The sequence below is a fragment of the Capra hircus genome, chromosome 2, assembly GCF_001704415.2.
Source record: "Capra hircus breed San Clemente chromosome 2, ASM170441v1, whole genome shotgun sequence".
NCBI lineage: Eukaryota > Metazoa > Chordata > Mammalia > Artiodactyla > Bovidae > Capra > Capra hircus.
The window spans coordinates 32,453,153-32,467,168 of record NC_030809.1 but is presented as its reverse complement, the minus strand read 5'-3'; the positions used below and the strand labels follow the sequence as shown (position 1 = coordinate 32,467,168).

Below are 14,016 nucleotides of genomic sequence, written 5' to 3'. Positions count from 1 at the left end.
CTACTGTGTAAACAAGCAAAGGGAGACAAATAAAAATGGAGAGTGCAAAGGTCCCAACTAACCAAGGAGAGAAATGGAATTTAAGTGAGGGGTTGTTTCTACCTGCCAGATTTTCCTGCCCCAAATCTATGCTGCATGCTCCATAGTTACCAGGAACCCTCACTAATTCTAGAGACAGCCTCCTCTTCGTTCTACTTTAGTTGCAAGTCTGGGCAAGCCCAGTGGAAGCCCTGGCCATCCCCCCTCACATAAAAGGGGGACACTGTGCTCTCTGGGAGACATTCATCCTACCCAAGTGGCATCTGACTCCAACATGGGGTCCTTCAAACACTTTGTCTGAGGGGCAAATCCTCAAACTCCTATTTCTAAGCTCAAAAGTCTTCAATTTTTAAAATTCTGCCACTTTCTAAAACTAAGAAAACAGTAAAAACTGATATCAGCAAAACAAGAGAAATTTTAGTCAGCAAATCAATCACTTATAGGCACAGCTTCAGCCAAAGTCTTTCTCCTTTGACATATGGTAGAAAATGGGATTTGATTCTTCAAAGGACAAACCATAATGATAGCATTTGAGCCCTTCCTAAACAAAAGTCAATTCAGGCAGGATCTCTCTCTCTCTTCTAAGATCATTTCTTTGTCTATATTACTGTGGAACCTCAAACAATTGAGAGTAACAGAAGTGATTTTATTCTCTCCACTAAACGAAAGCTAATGATACTCTGGTACATCTCTTAAAGTAGAGTCATCTTGAGATTAAAAAAAAAATCAGGACTTAAAGGGATAACTGTATACATATAGCTGATTCACTTTGCTGTACAGCAGAAACTAATACAACACTGTATAGCAATTAAACTCCAATCAAAAAAATATCAAGACTTAATCACATTTCTAAGAGGTCCTAGAAGTAGGGTCACTGGACATCAGAGCTGGTCATTTCAGTAGCCTAGCTTACTTTTTCCCCAAGTGTCCCAGAAGTAAAAGGAAACATGAGTTACCTGTAAGGGTTCTTCATCAATGCCAACTGGATGACATGAAATGATATATTCAGAGCTTTCCTGGAATGGGGTCCATGAGATGGTTGTCTGAGAGAGAGCTTCTTGTCCTGTAGAAGCATTTGGATTGAGTCCCACAGCATGAGGGTAGAGATGATGGTCTACGTCTCCCCTGGGGACATGACCAATTTGGATCTCCTCATTTACACTCGGCGGATACGGTCTTGGCCTATGCCTTACGGGGGTGGCCGTTGTGGGCGGTGTGGTTCGCCTAAAACCATGCTCCTCAAAGATCATTTGTTGCCCAAGACTGGGCTGCTGACCAGAAGTGCCGGGAAGCTGAATACCGTTTCCAGTGTCATACCCAGGGTTGGTGATGAAAGGGGTCTTTTGAACTGTGGAGGGAACATCCAAGATCTCTGGTCCGTGAAGATTGGGGTGTGGAAGGGTTACCAGCTGGGGGAGCTCATCTAGCCAAGAGAGGTTAGAGCCAAAAAAGCAAAGCGTGTTAAGCTCCCAGAAGTAGCCTCAGGAAGTCATTATCAATTCAGGCAACAACGACTATTTTACAATCTGATCAAAGCTCCTGAAAAATTAGCAGTTCTTAAATCACAAAACACTTTTTTTCCCCAGAAAGAAATCTTTATGATTTTCCTCAAAGTTTTCTTTATAGTTTAGAAGGAAAAAAAGTGTTAGTATGAATTTATCATACAAAGCTTTGAAATGCTAAGCCACATAAAAGCTGCCTCTGCTCGAATTAAGCCTAATGGAACTGAAATATGCAGGCTTTTTTCCCCTCTTTCTCACTTGAGAATCATGTTATAATGACTAGAATCTATACTAATTTCAGCATCTGAAGTATGAGAATATCAGAGGTTTGGTGCAGTAGTTTTTCATCGTCTGAAATGTTTAGAATAGGTTAAAACACATAACATAAAATTCATTTAAAAATTCTATCAGCATAAATAAAGCATTTTCTTCAAATTAAACTGAAATTGGATAAAAAGTAAGACATTATTTAGTTCAAGCCTCAGAAATCAAATAGTAAATAAAGACAAATGAGAAAGAGTTTTCTCTTCCCTCCCCACTTTTTATAATAACACTTTTAACTTCAAAAGAATATACAGACGAACAGCAATGATTGAAACTTGGCTTTTACATTCTAATATCTGGTTTGAACTTTCTAAAGATGAATAAAAGGTCTTTATATTGACTGGCTAGGAAAAAAATGAAACTGAACTCTGCAGATGGTCAGGTCATTCTCGCTATCAAAAAGCACAACATACATGCTAGGCTGTTAGAGAAAAAAAAGTTCCATGAGAAATACATCAAAACCTGGAGCATTTTTGCACTGCAAGATAAATCGTCTGTAATTAGTTTTGTCATGGCCAGCTCCCCATTACCCAGAAGGTGCTTGTTACCTGTCTTTTTCCTCCCAATCAAAGGCTCACTCTTCTGATTGTTCTTGAGGGCAATGACTTGGATTGTGTACTCTGTTCCTGGTTCCAGACCTGATGGAAGGACAAATCATCACATTACATCTGTGGGCTCAGCTCATCAAATGGAAGTTGATATCTGAAGCAAGCATCCTCTCTTCAGCTGGTTGCTGGCCTCTTGAAAGGCAACGGAGACTTTGCTTTGCTTCTGTAAACACTCAAATACTCTGTATACAATGGGCACTTAGCAAATTAATTATCTTCCTATCAAATCTGATACCCGAATAAGCACTTTAACTTCTCTGGGGTATACTTTTAACATGTTGTCTCATCTGCTCTTTGAATTCAAGAAAACCTATCAGCATTGTACACTGCCAGCGAAATACACATTTAGGAGCGATCAGTGCAGACTGCATACATGAATCTACTTAGTGCCTAGGCCAGACCACTCTCAGTGGCAGGATCAATGAAAAGTCAGACTACAGAACGTGCTCTGCAAGAAAGAATGATCACTCTTTGTGTGGTCCTGGTAGGAAGTATCCAAATCAACACCTTCCATATCTGATTCTGTTTTCCTAACTCCAAAGTTTCTAAAAAAGCAGTGTCTCCTGGTACCTGTGTGTTCTATAGGATATTTTAAGTCAAGATGATACCCTATACACATATAGTTTTAATTTCTTAGACAAAAATGATACCAGAGGCCTATGATCTCTTATTCCCATCCCAAGCACACTCTCCAGTATAAGAATCAATTTGCCTCGAGACCTGTCCTGGGAAACTGGATAATGAAAGCCATGAGAGGTGGCACTCTGGCAAATCTTCCAGCTTATCTTTCTTTAGGTTGCTGAGTAAGAGAACAGTATCAGCATTTGGTAGTTTGCGTTGAAAAAATGTCTTTTTCTAGGAAGAACTGATATGTGTTTGGCAAACATACAGGACATAAAAGGATTCCAGAATATGACAGTACTGAAGTTATTGCATTTTCATGAACTCATGACTTCTGAGATGTATTGTGCTTAACAGCTCCTGTGTAGACAATGCCCTCTGAAGTGATCAGAAATGGGCTTCTTGATCTGATGGTAGAGCACCAAAGACACAGTTGCAGTCTGCTAAGCACTTTGTGTGTCCCAAAGAGTAAAAAGGAAAACGGTAGAATGGATGCAGCAATACCAGTAATAGTAGCTTCTGTGACACCAGGGCGGGGCCGAGGGACCACTTCTCTAGGCGGGGACCCAGGCTTCTCATACTTGATGATGTAACCAGTAATCCTGGCACGGGGTGGCTGCCATGATACCAGCAGGGAGTTGGGTGTGGTGGCCAAGAAACGCAGGTTGGATGGTGCATCAATGGCTAAAAGAAAACAAAATTAGGTCTCTTTAAGAAAATGAATAACCATTTATCCATTTTCCTAGCCTTTAAAAATGGACTTGAGAGGATCTAAGAATTCTACAAACTGTGAAAATGATTCACTGTGATCTTAATACAGAAGTATCAACCTCATTTTTGTTGCTCAGATCCACATGACTGATCACACATACATATAAAGGGACATTTCTTCAGTAGAAAGTGTAGTTACCAGTGGAGGCATCAATGACCACAGGGGAGCTCCGGGCATTGTCATTCAAGGTGTACAAGTGGATCTTGTAGTCAGTACCAGGTTGTAAACCTGAAATTGGTAAAGAGATGATTTTTATCTGATCTCCATTTACTAGGAAAATTTTCAAACTCATCTGTGATTTTCATGATTCCTCCTATCGTTGCCTATTTATACAAACCACTAAAGTGGTTCAAATTGAATAAATTAGAGCATGGTATGGGTGTTAACTGTCCGTGAGAAATATATCTCAAAAGAAAGGCACTGATGCACACAAAGACACTTCCTAAAATAAAATTAAAAATACAAAAATGCTGTGTTAAAAGTGGCCATTTTGGTGATAAATAGGGGTGAGGACCTATTATCTGTGTTTTAATCTGATGGCCACTGGTTGGTAACTGAGATCAGAACTTTAAATCTCAAAAAGTTCTAAACTGACCCAGATATTAAACATTCTCTGACAATAACTTCGATCTCTGTGAAATAGTACTGTTTCCTTTTTAAATTTAATTTTGCTTTAAAATCTACATAAATGTTAAGAACTATACATTCTTTCTGAGTTTCTTTTGGATGTCAAACATTATGTATAATTTTTTTTTCCATAAGAAAGGGTTCATTGGTGAAAGATCAAATTTGTTGAATGGGACTTATGCCATTTCTCTGGCAAACATTAGCAAAACCAGGCATTTGCAGGACAAAATTTTTGATCACAGGATGAAAACAGGTTGTAAACAATAGAGCTGGGTTATCATAAAACACTGAAGATAAATTTAATCAGTGTAAGTGGTAGAAAAACTAATAAGCTAATTTATGTTGTGAATTGCAGTTAACAGATGCGGTCAGAAGAGTGGGTTCTCAGACCTGTGATGGTGTAACTTCTGACATCTGGCCTGATGGTTCTCTGAATTGGAGTCTGGCCGTTTGCTGGGATAGCATCAACTTGGAAGCCGGTGATCGTCTCAGTCTTAGTTCTCCAGCTAATGGTGATGGTGGTCTCGGTAGCATCTGTCACCCGGGCCCTTCTTGGAGGGCTGATATCTGCATGGGGTGATGGCCACAGATTAGTATTAGTGCCTGCCTGGCTCATATAGTTAAGGTTTTGATATTAAATTATTTTTTATATACCAAATATATCCATTTTTATATATTACTAATAATGTGTAGATTTTCTCCTGTGGCAACCAGAGAGAAAAGCTGCCAGTAATCAGGAAAAAAGAAAATATTCACCTCGTGTATCTTTTTTTTTTTTGAGAAATGAAAAGCTTTACAGATATGGCCAGTGTTTTTCAGGGCTGGCTTTAGATATCTATAAATACCTCAGCAAGTGTTAAAATTATTGTTATCACAATATAAAATATATGTAGTAACATAAGGAAGGCATATAAATTATATATGTGTGTATATAATATATATAATAATATATTGCTAGTATTTTGTCATTCTTATAAGGATTCATATTTTTTCTCAACAGGTATGCCATCCCTGTTTTGTAGATCATAAAACTTTGACATTTTATTTGATTTCTGAAAGAGAATAACTGTGGGTTATTGATATGGCAGAAAACTAGAATCTGGGCCACCATTGTCTAATACTTACTACACTGTTAAAGATACAACAGAAGCCAGCATGCCCTCCCCAACCTTCACTCTATGAAAACAAATTCTAACCAGTAGAACATAACCTAAGTGTAAGTCCTAGTTCACTGCACTAACACTATCACACCGTGAAGTGGTTCTATATATGTGCCAGTACACCACTTTCTGGAGAGGGCCACAGAAGTAACTCAAAAAGATAGGCAAGCCAATCAATTTCCAAACCGGGAATCATTCCATTGTTAACTTAGTGATCTAGAAAGCATTTAATTTTTGTTTATAAAGAAAGTTAATCAACACTAAAAAGTTTGATTACTCACTCTCCAGAGTTGTAATGACTCCCTGAGCCGGTCTGCTTGTCAAAGTGTCCTTAAGAGCATAGACACTCACTTCATATTTGGTGGCAACCTAGAAAGAAGGGCACGGTAAGCTTCAGCAATGAGCTATTCTGAAGCCTGGGAATTTTCACTCTAGCATTCAAAAAAAATGCAATGGTTAGAAAAGAAAAAGACAAAGCTAGCGAAAACCACAGAACTGTATACTCTTAGCTTAATTTGCAGATGATCAACAACATATTTAACTACATGAATTTAAAAATGTATTTAGGGTTAAGCTCAAGTAAGCTATAATTTAGATATTTCCACTCAGCTGACACAAAATGAGGGAAATGCTATTAGCCTGTTTTCTCTTTTGTGACTTGAAAGGTGCAGATCATGAATTTGTCTGATCATAGAGAGGAAGAGAATAGTCTTATCTCTGAACCCTCTTTCTGTAGTTTCTCCTGAAATTGGCCTTATGTTAAGAAGTACACTAGTTTCCTAGGTACCTGGCTAGCTCTTTGCATGTACCTCTAGAGGTTAAAAAATGACTTCAAGAAGGTGGTATTAGGCTGCATTGGTAAAAATTGGAGAATATTTCTTGCAAGGGTAATAACACTCAGAAAAGCCATAAATAAAATGGATTTATGCATTCAGCCTATGGCTATCTAAATTGCTCCCCCCACTACACACACACACAATATTTTAAAATAAATAGAATACATGTAAGAGCTATGCAACATCCAGTGCTCCTCATAAAATCCTGTCCCTATGAGTCATCTGGAAAAGCTTCATTCTACTTGACACAAAATTATGACAAAATTAATCTGACAGCAAAGAACACAGATTTCTTATGACATTTTATTTCCACCACTGTCAACTGTGTAAGAGATGAGCTACTTCTTTACTCCAGTGAAAAACAGACACTTCTTACCATGAGTCCTGACACAACCACAGATGAGCTATCGGGAGCAAGGTTGATTTCTTTCATCGGTCCGGTCTTCTCCTTCGGGGTCACCCGCACTCGATACCCAGTGAGCTGAACATTGGGTGCCGTCCACTGGGCGGTCAGGCTGGTTGGTGTCACCTGAGTGAACTTCAGGTTGGTTGGTGCAGGAATGGCTGTTGGGATGGTTATCGATTAGAGTTTATCTTACGTAAATGGGGGAAGGGGGGAAATAAAGTGAATTCCAACGAGTACATAGGTTGTGCTTGTTTGGTTTGGTAGGTACCCTAGTCAAGCAAAGATTCAGTATAGAAAAGTACAAAAGGGGATGCAAAATGAAGAAAAGGCTTGCTGAAAAATCAAGTGCTTTTTAATCCAGCAATGCTCAGGATCACTGAAAACATCTGGGTAAATGCCAACAGTCTAAGAGAATTTAGGTTTTAGTAGCTTGGTTTTTTTTTTTTTTCTTTCCCTTAACGAATTAAAAAAAAAAAAAAGTCACATTGGTTTATTGACCATTAGGATTGATTTTCCATTTCTAAGGGAAGATGAGCAGCAGCCCCTTTCTGACAAAAATTATCTTTGTGCAGAAAACCATTTCACAGAGTATTCCATTCCAAAGAGAGAATTATGTTTTTATTCCCTTTATTTGGACCCCATGGAAGATATCACTGCTAAATCTGAAGTATTCTCCGTGGTGCAGCATAGGAAGAAAATTGGCTCACAACAGAAGCAGAAAGGAGAAGCAGAGAGCAATAATACAGATTGTCACCTCCAGGTTTTATGCTGTCGCAACGGGACATCTTTAGCATTCCACGCTGCTTCAGAGACAAAGCACAAGAAGATAAGGCATGGTGGAAAGCATCTGCCCTACCAACTCTTTCCTATGCATCTGATTCTTAGGCCATCGAGCAAAATTATACACTGAGCATGTGATCTCTAACCAGAGAAGGAAGGGCTCACCCATGTTTTCTCAGAATCTTGCTACTATGAAATGGCTCAGTTTGAGTTCCTTTCTGAGAGTAGGCTCTAAGATGCCAGATTTCTTTCTTTTATACACAGTGAGCATAACCACAGGGAGACAAGAAATAATCGACAATTTTCATGTTAACTTCAAATGTCTTGCTTTATGGCCTTGGTAGTAAGCCAAGCCACTCCAAAATTTCCTATTATTAGAATTTCTCTATGTCACCTACACTTCACTGCTTATTACTGTTCTCCTTTAAAGAGGGGCTTTCTTAATAGAGAGGCTGTGTTTCTGGGTACCCCATTACATTGGAATCAATAGCCTGATAAAAGTGTAATGCACTCAGCAGGGCATAAAGCCACTGCTCCCACGAGCACCCAGTGGTGCGATGAACGATATACCTGTGGACTGGGTTCCAATCAGGGGCTGGCTCTCCATATCATTGTGCAAGGCAACCACACTGACTGTGTACTCAGAACCTGGCCTGAGGCCTTGCAGCTCTGCAGTCTCTTCTTCACCATCAGGTGCAGGGAATAGCTCATGGATTCCATCCTCAGGGCTCGAGTAGGTCACCCTGTACCTGGAAACTTGCCCCTGTGGGCTTTCCCAAGCAATTTTGATGGAACTGACATCCACATCAGTGAATGCCAGTCCTTTAGGGCGATCAATGTCTGTTAGGCAAATTAATGGTAAGAGGTTATGTGAAAAGCAAGTTGTGAAATAAGCATTTTGATAACACGCAAAGCAGTTCTACAGATACCATTTTTTCTTTGATGAATTAAATTCCAATTAACCCACTATTAAATAGAAAATTACTTGACCCTTGCTTAAGGCTTTTTGGTTCAGAAAATATTTAATGTCGCATCACTTACTAAAACATAAGCGTACGTGAGATGCGAAGATACCCTGCAAAATGTCCCCAAACGAGGATTTATTTATATACATTTTAGGATATTCTACCAAGATTTGTTTTGGCAATGTGATGTTAGTCTCACAGACCTGGATTTTTTTTATACTTGGAAGTGGTAAAGTTGATTTTAAATGTTAGATTCAGATTGTTATAATCTTTAACTCCCTCCCCCACCCATTGAGTATTTAAATTAAACGTTGGTCCAGCCACACAAATGCTCCAAACATAATAGCTTCATGTGGCAAACTTCAATCAACTTTACCATCCAGCTGTCGAAAAGGAGGCGCAAGCACAACATTTTATAGATTTGCTATAGGCTAATAAGATTTTGCTGAGGCCATCTGAGCAAAAGCAATTCAAAGCATAGCACAGCTAACTATGGTAGTTCCCCAACTTCTTTCCCTGTGTGTTCATCACTGAGAAGGAAAAATGTTTCAATGGGCTCAGCTCAAGATACAAACTAGGTATCCAGACACCTAAGAACAAAGTGTGACTTTGAACATGGAAAACAGACACTGGTTACGTACTGGTTACCGCTGTCTGAACCAGAGGCTGACTCTCTCCATTTTGATTCTGAGCATAGACACTGACCACATACTCCACTGTGGGCTGCAAGCCTTCAATTGTCATTTCTGTTTGATCTGCAAAGGGAGTGAAAAGCAAATGCACCTTCTACGTCATTCATTATGACAACCAAGGACTTTCAGAATTCGGTAATAAATGTGCAGTGGCCAGGAATTTTCATGTGCGGAATTATCATGAAAATATTAGAGGACTCACACATGGATTTCCTCTTGGACAAACATGTTCATTGCTAATACAAATTACCATATTGGAGTGAAGTACACCAAAGGATAAACTCTAAAATTGAATATGATGGGGCCAACAATGAATGATGCTGCTCTTGAAAAAATGAAAACTAACTGGACTTTAAGATATCACCTGAGGATCCTAATTTAACAATTGTTTTATATGAAAACAGAAACAAGAGCTAAAAGAATCTTTAAAAGTCAGCTAGGCCCATCTGTCTCTTCTTAATGTGCATGATACACAAAATCACCAAGATGAATCTAGTAATTTAAGATGTGCACACCAAACACTACTACACATATAAAAACAGAAATGCACTCCCCCTAAAACTTCTACTGTATAGGGAGTTGGTAACAACTTTGAGCCCCGAATTCACAAATGAGGAAACTTGGACTATATAGTACTCAGAGCCAGCTGGTCATTTATTTACAAAAACATATCATGTGGTCCTACTGTTTATCCTGATGTTGTGAGAGGTTGGCTCTTCTTACCTGGACCTACAGTTTTCGTTTTCGATGGTCCTGGGCCATTTTTAGGAGCAGTGGTCACTCTGTAACCAGTAACAGGGGAACTTGAAGGCAGCCACCTGACACTGATGCTGTTGTCTTGGACATCAGTCACTTGCATCTGGGATGGTTTGTCAATTTCTACAAATAAAAACCAAGAGAAACCAATGAAGCCCCAGCTCCTAGGGACAAGACTAAACTACTCTTTGTCTCCAGTTCTGGTATAGACAGAATAATTTCTTACTACTACTACTGACTCTTAGATGTTTTTTTGAAGATGCAGAGAGAACTTTTGAGAGCTGGTGCTTGGATCTTGATAAATTGCCTATTTTCAATATGACTGTTTCATTCACAAAGAAATTATATTTCCTATAGAGGCTCGTCTCCTTATCTTATCAGCTCATCCACTCATTTCATTAACAAATATTTACTGCATCCTCTGTGCCTGTCTGTATTACAGGCACATGAAACACAGCAATCAACAAAACAGACAAAAATCCCTGCCCTTGGGGTGCTTCTTATATATCCGGCTCAAAACTCTGTAGCTGTTGCTTCATCTTTTTACAAAAGAAAATCAGTTCCACAATGAGGAAAATACTTTGGCAGAACACTGTAAAAACTTTTTGAGTAAACGAGCCTGGGTCATCTGAGAGGAAGATAAGTACCTGTTCGGTAATTGATGGAAACGGGCTTGCTGCTTGCCGGGCTGTCCCCACGGCCGGTGACAGCATAGACAGTGATGGTGTAGTCCACTCCAGGTTTAAGACCATTGATGGTAGCTGTAGACTTGCTCCCAGGCACGGTGAAGTCCTGGACAGGGCTACTCCCTCCTGTTTGAAACGGGGTTAGTTAAAAGTGTGAGGGACTGACAGACACTTGGGGATTGCTGAGTTGCTGAATTAACATACTGAGAGCAGCATGTAAGTTACGCCTTTGCTTATTCACTTTTAAAGAGTGCTATTAACAGATCCTGAACAGAAAAGTATATTTATTTATGTATGTAGTAAGCTTTGAGTGTGTAAAAATTGAGAGAAAAATTGCAGTTAAAATGCTATTTTAACCTTGCAGCTTTAACATGTGGTAGGTTAAAATTAGAAGGAGAAAGAAGGTAAGTCCTCAACTCAAGACTGCCCATATTGGGCTTCCCTGGTGGCTCAGTGGTTAAAAAAAAAAAAAAAAATCTGCCTGCCAAGGCCGGAAACGTGGGTTTAATCCCTGAACCCACATCCCTGGAAAAATCCCACACGCCATGGGCCACATGCTGTGCACCACAGCTTCTAAGCCTGTGCTCTAGGGCTTGCACTCTTCAACAAGAGAAGCCATTGCGATGAGAAGCCCGTGTACAACTGGAAAAAGGCCTGTGCAGCAACAAAGGCCCAGCACAGCCACAGTTTCACATGCTGGGGTCCTTTTCCAAAATCTTAATGGAATACATTCATGTTAAATAAAATCTTGAAAATACAGGAAAGTAAAAGGAAGAGAAATACAAATTACTTATCATTTCACCACTGATAATACAGTTGTGAATTTACAATCCTCCTTCCGCAGCTCTACTGTTCCCCTCTGCTGCTGCTGCTAAGTCACTTCAGTCATGTCCGACTCTGTGCGACCCCACAGACGGCAGCCTACCAGGCTCCCCTGTCCCTGGGATCCTCCAGGCAAGAACACTGGAGTGGGTTGCCATTTCCTTCTCCAATGCATGAAGGTGAAAAGTGAAAGTGAAGTCGCTTAGTTCCCCTCTAGTATTATACAAACAATGTTTTAATCTTGATTTTGCCAACAGTTATATAAAACATATTTCCTACACACTCTTAAAAAAAATCAAGGCTCCACTGAATGGACTTGCCAAAGTTTCTTTAATTAGGCATCCAATACTGGGCTTTAAGGTTACCCATGACAGAAGACTCGATCAGGGTGTGAAGAAGCCCTTCCCTAACGCACCTGTTTCTCCATAGGTGATCCTGTAGTATCTCACTGTGACGGCAGGAGCATCCCAGCTGATCAGCAGGCTAGTGGGGGTTGCAGCAATGACTTCCAGGTCCCTTGGAACATCAGAAACTAGAAACACAAGGGAAAGTTTTCACATCCGTAACTCTCAAAGGATGCCCTGATCCACCTTTTGTTCACTCTCTGGAACACTGCTTTTATGCTTCCTCCATATAATAATGTAAATGCTATACAAACACAGCAAAATTAAAAGTTATGAACAACGCTAGATTAGGGGTCAAGGAGACAATTCAAATTGTGGCAAGATGATTATTTCAAGTTTATTGAAGAGTTTTCTGAAAAGTATTTCTTAAGAGTATTCTGAAAAAATTTTGGAACAAAGTAAAAGTTATAAAAATAATATAATGAACACCCATATTTCCTGTCTTTAGGTATTTGCTAATTGGTGATATTTGCCGCATCTCCTTGCCTCTATGCCTTTTTGTTAATCCATGTGAGACTGAAGTACAGAAATGATGATACTTCTTCCCTAAGTATTTAAGCATCTATAGCCTAAGAACAATTTACAATGTTATATTAAAATGATTTTGTTTTTAAGAGAACTTTGAAACAGAACATTTTCAACTTTTCGAATAAAACTTTAGTTCTTAAAAATGCACATACATCTAATTCAAGTAAGAAATTTCTTGGAATAAAGAAGTTATCTCATCACCATAATCTATTTTTTTTACGATATGATGACTCAGACAACACAAAGCTGTGTCACAGAAGCTACTGCCTGCATAGGAAAGTCCTCTGAATTTCTTTGCAGATGGGAAAACAAGTTACCTGTTGATTGCTGGCCAACCAAGGGCTGACTTTCCTCTTTGCTATTAAGAGCGACAATGCTGACCACATATTCTGTGCCTGGGTTTAGGTTGGTGAGGGTGATGGAATTCCGAGAGGGGGGCACTCGATCTTCCCGAGGTCTTCCACCCATGTGTTCAGGATGATGGCGGATCCTGTAGCCAGTGATGGTGGCTCGCGGAGCAATCCAATGGACAGTGAAAGAGTTGGCAGTGATATCAGAAAAGTCAATGCCACTTGGGGAGTCGAGAGCTGTTTTTCCCATCCAGGGGAGGAAGAGATAAAGGGGAAAAAAAAAGATAGCACCAACTTAGGAACTGAGGAAGAATGTGGGGAAAGTAATATCCATCCAATGTTTCAACCCTTTTCTACTAACACAATGAATTGTCATGAACCTTAGGTTCACACTGGTTCTAAGGCACAGATATATTTCAAAATAATAAACTGACTCTGCTCAAGTTGTTCAACTCATTTTTTGTTCTTTTTGCTTTGGCTAAGTAATCCAGGTAATTCTGCATCACATTTGAAGACAGGAGTTTTAGATATTCTGGGAACTGCTAGTTTTCAAATGCTTCAGTGTTCCAGAATTCTGCTTCTATCCTCTAAGTGTATCTCTCAAAGTAAGGCAAGACCTGCCCACTCTCAAGGCAAGTGTTTGGCTCTCAAAGAAGCTTTCTACACTCAAGAGGGAACTGATATGGCAACACGGTGCTAACAATGCCAAACAAAAAACTTTCTAAAACTAAAATAAGACTTCATCCTGGACAAATTACAATTCACCTGACTCCTTATGAATTGAGAATTTAGTGCACTGAAGAAAAATTAACAAAATTTAGGGCTGGTCCCAAATTCAAAGCACTTAACTTCTCTGGGATTTCCAGCAATTTTCATTTTACTTGTAACATTTACTTCAATAACATACTCAAATCAAATTGAGATACCACAACTTCTTCTTGGAAGCAAGTGGACTATAAAAAATAAGTAAGTGGTTATATTAAAGTGTACTTTTTTAAAGGGAAAAATTAACAGAAACACTCATATTTAAGAAGGGCATAATATTATGGGATTCTGTTCTACTCCCTTTATATAGTAAATGAATATTCCATCAAATAAGAATAAAAGAAATAGTGGCTTAGTAAGGAGGGAAAATACT

At 39.3% G+C, this 14,016-nt stretch overlaps 1 protein-coding gene across 11 annotated transcripts in view; it reads right to left on the bottom strand.

Moving 5' to 3' along the window:
• Positions 1–14,016, bottom strand: part of FN1 (fibronectin 1) — a 69,391-nt gene that overhangs the window by 9,212 nt on the left and 46,163 nt on the right. For 2 of the 11 annotated variants that reach the window (XM_005676508.3, XM_018059793.1), the window contains 13 exons: positions 12,846–13,115; positions 12,012–12,128; positions 10,736–10,900; positions 10,056–10,211; positions 9,282–9,395; positions 8,246–8,515; positions 6,866–7,053; positions 5,935–6,022; positions 4,884–5,060; positions 4,005–4,094; positions 3,599–3,778; positions 2,414–2,503; positions 996–1,462 (listed from right to left, as the gene is read on the bottom strand). In XM_005676508.3, coding sequence (XP_005676565.2) covers positions 996–1,462; positions 2,414–2,503; positions 3,599–3,778; positions 4,005–4,094; positions 4,884–5,060; positions 5,935–6,022; positions 6,866–7,053; positions 8,246–8,515; positions 9,282–9,395; positions 10,056–10,211; positions 10,736–10,900; positions 12,012–12,128; positions 12,846–13,115 — 2,372 coding nt within the window. The remainder of the gene's footprint in view (positions 1–995; positions 1,463–2,413; positions 2,504–3,598; positions 3,779–4,004; positions 4,095–4,883; positions 5,061–5,934; positions 6,023–6,865; positions 7,054–8,245; positions 8,516–9,281; positions 9,396–10,055; positions 10,212–10,735; positions 10,901–12,011; positions 12,129–12,845; positions 13,116–14,016) is intronic. The other 9 variants (XM_018059785.1, XM_018059801.1, XM_018059810.1 and 6 more) reach the window with 5 other exon arrangements.